This window comes from Trachurus japonicus, unplaced genomic scaffold (assembly GCF_045865225.1).
Source record: "Trachurus japonicus isolate A0001 unplaced genomic scaffold, Traja_1.0 AP031097.1".
Taxonomy (NCBI): domain Eukaryota; kingdom Metazoa; phylum Chordata; class Actinopteri; order Carangiformes; family Carangidae; genus Trachurus; species Trachurus japonicus.
This window is the reverse complement of record NW_028221230.1, coordinates 6,542-17,190: the sequence shown is the minus strand read 5'-3', so window position 1 is coordinate 17,190 and position 10,649 is coordinate 6,542. Positions and strand designations below refer to the sequence as shown.

The following is a 10,649-nucleotide window of genomic DNA, read 5'->3' as shown; positions in this document are numbered from 1 at the left end:
CAATCAGCTCCTCTTTGCTGCCTGCGTCTGTCAGAGAAATGTTGAATTTTAATGTCTGTTTGTTTTTAAGAAGAACATCTCTGCTGATCAGCTTTTACAAAACAAATATTGTCCCCAGCTCTGTATCTAGTCTGCAGAATTGCTGTGCCCCTGCTTTGTGTGTGTGAGCGTGTGTGTCTGTACTGTAGTTGCAAAACCACAATATTGTGAAAATGTGATATTTTTGCTCAAGGTTATTATGAAGTCACAATCATACTGGCCTGTGTCTAGTTCACACAAATACAGTAGTTTCAGCTATAATACATGATACATCTGAGAGTGCTCCAGCATTTTAGCACCTATCTCAGTTACGACAGAGGATGTTGTTATGTTGCCATGTAAAGCCCTTTGACACAAACCAAACTAAAAATTGGCTACACAAATAAAATTTCCTTGCCTTGGCTTGTCTCTTTAAGACAAGAGGGAAACACATGAGCTAACTGTAGATGACAAGAACTAGTGTCCAGTCCCAACACCGTTACAGTTATGGTCAGGGAAAGAAACACAAACTTTACCTTTGAAAGCTGCTGGATCACAAGCCGGGTGAGTTCCTTTTAGCAGAGTCTGTTGTTTCTCCTCTGAATCCTCACAGACTAATAATGTGTAATTCAGCGATGTAGCATGATAATGTTATGAAAGAGGTTCTTTATGATGTGTTCTCTACTTCTAAGGAAAACAGAGATGGTTATCTATACAAATGTTTATGAAAACTATGCAGGTGCGTGACTAGTGCGGACATTAATTTGTTTGTGTTGGTTCACAACTGTGTGACCTGCAAAAACCATTTAGTATAAAAGTTGTAAACAGAATGTTGACATTTAAAGGAACTTTATGTAAGAAATGTACAGGAAGTAATCATAAAACCACTCATTATGTTAGCAGAGACGAAGAAATCATGTTAATTTGAAATACTGATCTAACTGACAACAAAGCACAGCCAGAATATTCTTTTAACACATATGCAGCCTGCAAATCATTTTTATGTTTTGGTTTTGTGTTTTGTGTTTTGCGTTGGTGGCATTTCGGCCTCTGGGTTGCCAATTAAGCTACTACGACTGGGAGAAAAAACGATCTCCAATTGAGATTGTGACATTTTTTTTTGGTCGCTTTCGTTTATCGGCTATGGTCATATTTCCTTGACATCACATGGGAGAAATAAGCAGCTTGTCACTCCACTGTCTGATACACCGCCTCCTGTCGTGAGCATATAGTTTGAGCTGCAGCAGCTGCAGCTAAAGCCAAAGGGAAGAATTACAAAGTGAAAGTTTGAAAAGTTGAAATGTTGGTGATAATGGTGAATATTTGGAGCGGTTCATGAGACGAGTCCGGCCCGGTCAGTTCTCCTAGTCTGTGGTCGTTATAAAACCGGCGGTCAGAAAGTGGAGGAAAGTCCTAATGTGAAAACACAGAGATGCTCTTGATGTTTATTCTGCAGAAACGGTTCTCATACAGTATGTTGGCTCATGTGAAGAACAGGCTCCTGCAGATGCAGGGTAACAGTGTGTGTGTCAGCACTATGCACACATACACTCACACACAGCGTTGGAGCCGAGAAGTGCAACAAAGATCGCTTGAGTTGACGTGAACTCATAGTTACTGTGAGTCAGAGCAATTAAACAATCAGAGTAAAAAGTTAAATATTAATCAACAACCTGCTCAAACTACAGAACCACGAACATGTAGGAGATACTGTATATTTACTATGATAACCGATACTGCTGCTTCAACTCTCTGACTACAGGTAGTAACTACAGTAATGTAGTCTAACATGTTTTAGAGAGGCATGATCATCTTTATCTAGCAACCTCTAGTCTGGGGGCAAGGGGAGGGGAAACAACGCACTGCAATGTTTTGAATTTGAGTGCAGCAACAGTTTTGGCCACAGTCTTACATACAGTTCCTTGCAATATGTCACTTATTTTATTGAGAAACAATGTAAATATATAGGAGGTTTCCAAACGCACTCAAATCAATGAATAAACAAAAGAATGTCAAAAGCCCTTAGACCAAAAAGTTCCAGTTTGACACTATTTATAATTGGGGAAAAAAGTTAAACAAGCAGAAAACAGTCAAAATACAGATGTAAAAATGAGAGATGTGTTTTTAATGAACATTTAACAAAAGCTTTCATGAGCTTTCACAGTGCAGCACAGCAGGTGCCACAATTAAATAGAAATCACAGCCAGAAGACAACAGTGTCTGTCTTGTCTCCATTTATCGGAGTCAATAACAGTCACTAATGTTCAATCAATCATGCTGTTGTTCTGCTGATGTCACTGTCACTGTTCATCCTGCAACAACACACACAGGCCAAAAACATGTCTACAGCTCCTTTCCTACTGAAAACAAACAGAAACAAGTCTGCAAGAGGACTGAACCTTGGCAAAAGGAAAGAGACAATCCAGAACGTAGCACAGAGGGAAGAGCTCCCCTTTCTGACCTCTGCAGACATGACTAATAAATCACAAGTATCATCTCTCAAAACAGGCAACAAGTAGTTTTACATATAAAAAAAATTTGACCTTGGCAATCCATTTTTATTTAATTTTAACCTTTTAAATCGGGGGTGTCAAATTCATTTTAGTTCAGGGGCCACATACAGCCCAATTGGTAAGGCTCCGTGCAGCACGGACAAAAACACATGAAGATGGTTCAGAAGCAATTTGGAACAAATTATTAATCCAGCATTTTAGCACAAATGAAAAAAGTTTTTAAAAAAAATTGATTACTGTCCACCCACAGTCAGTGGTCATCAATAACTTAACAGTTTTTATAAATGAAGTTATAAATAGATAGTAAGAAGATGTACGAAATAATGTGACACAAACTCTGGAACAGAAACGTTGTATTAAAGCTGCTGGATCACAACCTGAACCTGGATAAGTTTCTTTTAGCAGAGTTTGTTGTTTCCTCTCTTCATCCAGTCTAATAATGTGAAATTGAGCAACACTGCATGATAAGTCATGAGGGGGGGGGGGGGGTCCTTAATGATCTCTGCTTCATCTAATCTTCACCACTGAGGAAGTCAGACATAGTTTTCTGGTGAATTTGTTGCTGGGAGTCACATTAATGTAATAAACTATAAACACTGCAGGTGCTTTGCTTCTCTGTCGTTCTCTGTTGTTTTTTATTGTAGTTAGATTAAAGCTTATGATTCCCCCCTGATGACAAAATATTAGTGAGATTTATCAAATGTAAAATGAATTAAGACAAAGAAGTCATGTGTTGTTTAGTTTATTTAAAAAAGTAATAATGTAGAAAGAACATACAACAAACAATTTGAGTTGGAAACCCTTTATAATTGTGTAAAAGTTAAACAAGCCGAAAACAGACAAAGGTGTAAAAATGAGAGAGTTATAATGGCAGAGTGATCATGCTCAGCTATAAAAGTGATGACTTGATAATATAATAATAATTTTCATCAACTTTTAATTGACCAAAAGAAAAAACAAAACTTCTCGTTAGACTGAATGCCTATAAGACTGAGTGGATGATTGGTGTAATGGTGTATTATGTTGGTGAATCACCTAAGACCCGCTGGTCTTCAGCAGCTCCTTAATATTTGTACTGACTACTGTATGGCTTGGGAAATGATATAAAATATAATGCCCGTAAGAGTGTTGTGTTAATCAGAACAAAAGAAGACAAATGTCAGAATCTTCCAGATTTTAAATGGTCTAATAATGACCTCTGTACAAGTGATAAGGTTAAGTATCTTGGACATCGGATCACAGATGAAATGACTGATGATGATGGCATTTACAGGCAGTGCCGCAGTATGTATGCACAGGCGAACATCCTGGCACTGAAATCCAGCATGTGTTTTGATGGTGTAAAGCTGACTCCATTTAGAGCCTATTGCACATCACTCTATTCTGCTCAATTGTGAGAGGTATTTAAAAAAAATCGGGCATCAAGTGGCATACAATGATGCCATGCAAATAAAAATGACCTTGATGGTGCAGTGCAAGTGAGACGTTTGTGGCTGCCAGAGTCAACACCTTTCAGGCAGTGCTAGTCTACAAATTAATTTGACGATGACGATGTGTTACAGTGAATATATAGTCAGGCGTAACACTGCAAATCGCGTCAGAGGACAACAGTATGATTTGTCTCTATACATTTCTTCCTCCATTTTTCTTTTTCTAATTCTTTTAGCGACTGCCTATGAGTTGATACCTGACATCTCTGTCACTGTTGTGATATCTCTGTCACTGTTCATCCTGCAACGACACACACAGGCCAAACATTTGTCTGCAGCTCCTTTCCTACTGAAAACATACAGAAACAAGTCTGCAAGAGGACTGAACTTTGCCAAAGTGTCAGCGACAAGTAAGGAATCATGATTCCTTGCTTCTTCTGCAAGGAGCACAATGATGATGGGCAGGAACAACAGTGTGTAAATAAGTAGCACCAAAACCAAAATGGCCACAATTCGCCGTTTTTCATCAGGAGGGACACTGGTGGCTGCAGACAGAGCTTTAACGGTCCCAAACAGGGAGAAGATGCACAGAGGGAAGGGAAGGAGGAGGAAGAGACCAATGAGGATTAGCATGGTGTTAGGATAAACTCCAAAACTGTGGGGTAGAATAAAGAGAAGAGGAAGTATCCAGACCACAACACAGACCACCACAGAGGTCTTGATGTTTCTTCTGAAGCGGTACCACAGCGGCCAGGCGATGCCCAAATACCTGTAATACACAGACACACACATCGTCTTTGTGGAGCATCTGAGTTATGATGAAATAAAATGTTCAGACAGAATAGACTGATAGCTACCTTTCCAGGGAAACACACACCATGAAGCAAACGCTGGCCATCAGACCATACATATAAATCACACTTGAGATATTGTCATCATCAGGTTTTGCCACACTAATGATCATGGAGCAGAGTTGAATGAGGTCAGAAATGAGAAGGTTGATGATGTAGATCGGAGCCACCTGACCATCTCTGACCTGCAGGAAAACATTGAGAAGAGTAAACACAGTGGTTGGAAATGTTTTTATCTTGTTCTGCTGAAAACTGCACTCATGAATTTGTCATCAAACTCTTCCTCAGTCATGAACTGAGTTCTCACCAGAGAGTAAAGTTGATAGATGGCCACTAGGGTCAGTGGCAGGACGACACCGATGAAGATGCACGTCACCACTTCCACAATAAATAATGTTCTCACAGTATTGCTGTCGGACTCAGTGTTGCTGTTATTGTAGCTTTTGTCCACTGAGGTGTGGTTAATGTAGAAATCTTCCATCTTCCTATAAAATCTGTTGTCAGACAGAAGAGCATGTATTTTAATGTAGACCTCACATCGTTCAGTGACAATATAGCTGTGAGGTGAATGTCCACCTTGGGTCTACTGAGAAAAAACTGTGAGGTTTCTGCCGGTGTGTTGAATATCACCGTCGTCTTCTCAGTAGAAAACTGCTGATGCTGTGATTCTGGTCAAAATGATCAAGTTAATTATCGAGAGACTAACACTATCAACATGAGGCATTTTTTATTACAGGATATTGACCGCAATGATGAATTTGATGAGTTAGATAGCCTTACACTGACTTCCTACCACGGTACAACTATGCTAGAGTGTAATTTTTATTAATCCAGCATCCAGCACAAAAATCTAATTAATTTCATTAAAGCCATGAGAGAGGCTAAAAGACACTGACTGTAGATTACTAACAGTCAATGGCCATCAATAACATTACAGATTTGATGAATGAGGTTATAAATAGATTGAGAGAAATAATGCGCACTCTCGGCGCGGTCTATTGGGAACAAATTGTCACTGCGCCAAGGTGAATCTGTCGACACCTCCCCCTGCTGCGTGACCACATCTCGGCGCACAGCAGTCTGCCAATTTATCAAATCCGCTGCGCACGTTGTTGCACTGGACGAAAATACCAGCTGGAGAAGGGCAGAGGTTAGCGTTTGGCTATCAACATTGATTCTAGGGGCAAAGGAAGAGGAAACAACGCGCTGCAGTGTTTTAAATTTGACTGCAGCAACAGTTTTGGCCACATTCTCACATACAACTCCTTTAAGACGCTCCTTATAGCCAACATTGATTACCTACAAATTTTCACACAATAACACAATACAACTGCAGTACAGTGTAAATTTCAATGAATCCAGCATTTTAGCACAAATATCAATAACGTAAGGCAAGAGAGACGAAAAACAAAGAATATCGAACAAAGAATATAACTGTAAGTCATGTTGTTTTACATCAACAGTCCTGTTCCTTTGTTAAAGTTTTTATCAATAAGGTTAGACTGAGAGAAATAATGCAGCAGAAAGTTTACCTTTGAAAGCTGGTGGAAAACAACTCAGATGTTTATTTCATTGATTTCTGGTCAGTCTGGTCCCATCTATGCAGTAACTCAAGCTAAATATAGCGTGAAGGCGGTTCTTCATCTAATCTCTACTTCATCATATTTCTGCTTCTCATGAAGTGAACACAAGTGTTGTCTGCCAGATGTCATTTTAACCATAAAGCACGTGAGTGCATGGCATCTCTGTTCCCATGTTTGCTACTACTTCTGTTGAAAAAATGCCTTCATTTCATTCCACAAATCTATACTAAAGCAGATTTTTAATAGTGGTCTGATGACAACCTGTAAGTGAGATTTCAGGAAGAGATACTGTCAGAAAGGTGTAGTGGGTGAAGAGCTTTCACCATCTGGACTTTTGCTGCCCATGTTGACAGCAACAGTGCCACCTGGAGGGGTGAGGTTGGGTTGAACAGCCTCCAGATCTGAACCCAGGTGGTGTTGTTGTTGGACTTCTGTGCTAGTCATTGTTTGATAACACACATAGACAAAAACGGAGAGGCAAATTATAAAATTTCAGTCTAGTCTAATCTTCATCACTAATGGAAACAGATGTATTCGTGAATTCATTGCTGAGAGTGACATTCTTGCTATAAACTGTAAATGTTGAACCCTGAAAAGGTGAGATATCAATAAATATATGGGACAAAGTGCTTCGTCTCTGATAGTTTCACTGAGAACTGTGTTCTTGATTTATTGATGTGCTGTGCGAGTCTGCCACAGACTGATTGCTCGAAATCATGGATCTTGTTTTTATCTGTCTTTTAACAAAACTGAGTCTGCTAAACTGAATTGCCCCTCTGGGATAAATAAAGTTGTCTGAAATCTGAAATGAAGCACAGAGGCCAGAGCTGCCCCAGTTGGTCTCTGCAGACATGACCTATTCGTGCTGTGACTGTTTCAATCAATCAATGATTAGCTTCTTGATAAAATCAATCCATCACATAAACTTGTTATAACCTGTACAGTAGGTGCTTTGCTTCTCTGTGTCTGTAACAGGTAAAAATAGAAGAACAGACACGCTGTAGCTTCCATGTTTCTTTCATGTTAACAACACATATTCCACTCAGGTGGAACAAGACATAATCAACAACAGGTCGACACTTTGACCTAAGTCAACACACACACACAGAAAAAAACAAAGCAAAAACGTAAAACAATATCTGCTAAATGTACTATGTATGTTCTCTGAAATGACTTTTTTCTTTCTTTCTGAGAAACAGGAAGAAATACTGTGGCTATTAATCATTTCCTTGTGTGGTGTGATGCAAGATGTTATCCATGAGAACATGATTTAGACTTACAAGCAGTGGCTTAAAAACACTAGTTTGGATTTTAACTTGCAGAATTACTGAAGCTGTTGCACAGAGTCAATTAATGAGGATTTTTATTATTCAAAAGTTTTTTCCAAATGTAATGACTAACTTCAACACTATGTTCTGCTTTGTTCACCAACATGATGACAAAAGTGATCCATTCAAACAGTTTGGAAAAAGGTACCAAGGAGTGTGGAGGAAAAAATGGCCTATAAAGGTTGGAGTCAAAAATGATGATTTATGATCGACGATCAAATGTCTCCTCAAGAAATCCAATCAATAACCATATTTCAGAAAAGGAAAAAGCACATTTATTTATACTGTATTTTATCATACACAAATGTCATTCAATGTGCTAAGAAGAAAACATGCATTAAAAGACTAAAAGCAAAAGAATGGAATGAAAACATAATACCACAGATGAAAAAACAGATAATATCAAGTTAAAGAGCAACATTAGTAGATTAGATGAAGGCAACGTAGGATAACTTAATTTATTGCTTCTTTTCAAGCCGGTTATGGTTTGGTCAGTTCGTCTTATCGTTTGTGTGGCGCAGTAGGTAGAGCAGGCGGCCCATATGCAGAGGCTATACAGTCCTGCATTGGTCAGCCCTATGCATGTCATTTCCATCTCTCTGCCTCCCCATTTCCTGTCTCTCTGTACTATTCTATTAAATAAAGGCAAAAAAATGCCCCAAAAATATACTATATAAAAAAAAATCTACAAGAGGAGTGAGCTATACAAAAATATAAGAGAGATACCAGAGGTTGTTGTTAGTATGTCTCACCAGAGAGTAAAATCCATAGATGGCCAATAGGGTCAGTGGCAGGCCGATACTGATGATGATGCACGTCACCACGTCCCTGATGAATGAACGATTGACAGTGTTGCCGTTGATGTCAATTTTGTAGTCGTCGATGTTGCTGTTATTGTAGCTTAGTGAGGAGTTGTTAATGTAGAAATCTTCCATCTTCCTATAAAATCTGTAACTTATAAAAAAAGAACATGTATTTCAATGCAGACCTTACATTGTTCAGTTTGAATAAAGCTGTGAGGGTGTGAGTTTTTATTTTATTTCTCTTCATTCATGTCATTGCTTTTTTCTTCTTTTTGTAGTTTTGTAAATTCATGTGAAGCATATTAATTAACTAGAAAAAGCATTTCCAAGAATGGAAATGGTGTGAATGCTGAAAGCAGCTGAACGCTGTTGCAGAATTAGCAAATGGTGCAAGCAGTGATCACCATACAAATGTTTGACCAAGGTCGGAATCGAACCCACAACCTCATGGTCAGTAGACTTCCACTCTGCCTCTAGGCCACAGTGCACACACAGTTGCAGAGACTGTTGTCTGTTAATGATCTGCACTCTGTCTCACTCTGAAGTTAACGAGCCCAAAGCTGCACCTGTTGGAAACACTGTCAACATCAAGAAAGCTTGAGAGTCAAGCTTGAATGACTTAGAATGAAAATTTCTGTGAATTTCAGGCTGAGAGCAGCAGTTTCAACATGAAGCAAGTTATCAGAAGTCAACAGAGGACGACTGGGAAAATAATTCACTATAATTGTTGTTGAGGCAAGATTTGAACTAGCAACCTTCAGGTCTTCAGACCAGCAAGCTAACCACTAGGCTACAGACAGAGACAGTATGTGAGGGGCAAAGAAAACCTTTGATAAGAGGATCACTGGCTTCTGCTTAAAAAAAAAAGTAAGGAAAGTGCAGAAATTAGCCACAACAAGTAAGTAGAGGACTCTTTTGTGAAAATAGTGCAAGCAGTGATGACCATACAAATGGTTGACCAAGGTAGGAATTGAACCCACAATCTCATTGTCAGAAGACTTTGACTTTGCCTCTAGGCCACAGTGTACACACTGTTGCAAAGACTGTTGTCTGTTGATGAGCTGCACTCTGTCTCACTCTGAAGTTAACGAGCCCAAAGCTGCACCTGTTGGAAACACACTGTGTCAACACCAAGAAAGCTTGAGAGTCAAGCTTGAATGACTTAGAATGAAAATTTCTGTGAATTTCAGGCTGAGAGCAGCAGTTTCAACATGAAGCAAGTTATCAGAAGTCAACAGAGGACGACTGGGAAAATAATTCACTATAATTGTTGTTGAGGCAAGATTTGAACTAGCAACCTTCAGGTCTTCAGACCAGCAAGCACTCGTTAACCAAGATGGCCGCAGCGTGAGAGTACGTGTCTCGATCGCTCTGTCTGTTTGAAGCCTAGTAGCCGATACTACTGCAACTTTATGCATGTGATCCACTCTCATTAATCCGTCGAGTTTGAGCAGCTTCAGTCATATTTCTGTGAACTCATTTTGTGCCTGTTTGGCGTGAAGATGGCAACTCTAACACTGCAATGTTTGCTGGACGCCATTGAGAAGAGTAAGACTGAAATGCTGACGCACATTAACTCTAAAGTGGATCCTATTCAGACTGGCTTGGCTAATATTCAGACCTCCCTCTACACATTGGGATCACAAGTTGAGCTGATAGAAGGGAGAATCAGCACAAACGAGAGCAACATTGATGATCTTACCGAGAGAGTGAAAGCACTCGAAGCTGCTAACACTCTCCTCCGGGAGAAGATGGACGACCAGGAAAACCGGCTTCGCCGCTCGAACCTTCGTGTTGTTGGAATACCCGAGTCTGCTGAAGGTGCAGATATGATCCAGTTCATGTCCCAGTTAATTCCATCGTTACTGGGCCGGGAGAACTTCCCCTCCTCTCCAGTCATTGAAAGAGCACATCGCTCACCGACACAGCGTCCAAAAGACCGGGATACTCCCAGGCCCATCATCATGAAGATGCTCAACTTCCAGGACAAGATGAAAATCATCCGGCTGGCCAGGGCGAAAAGGAAAGTGGAGTTCAACGGGTCCCGTGTCTACTTCAATCCAGACCTCAGCGCAGACTTGGCTAGACGACACAAGAGCTTTGCCAACATCAAACGTGAGCTC

At 39.9% G+C, this 10,649-nt stretch overlaps 1 protein-coding gene across 1 annotated transcript; it reads right to left on the bottom strand.

Moving 5' to 3' along the window:
* Nucleotides 1-4,204: 4,204 nt before the first annotated feature.
* On the bottom strand, nt 4,205-5,293 carry LOC146959764 (uncharacterized). Its single transcript, XM_085772921.1, has 3 exons — nt 5,120-5,293; nt 4,819-4,997; nt 4,205-4,730 (listed from the first exon to the last, which is right to left on the bottom strand). The coding sequence occupies exons 1-3, from the start codon at nt 5,291-5,293 to the stop codon at nt 4,205-4,207; spliced, it is 879 nt and encodes a 292-aa protein (XP_085629047.1).
* Nucleotides 5,294-10,649: the final 5,356 nt, after the last annotated feature.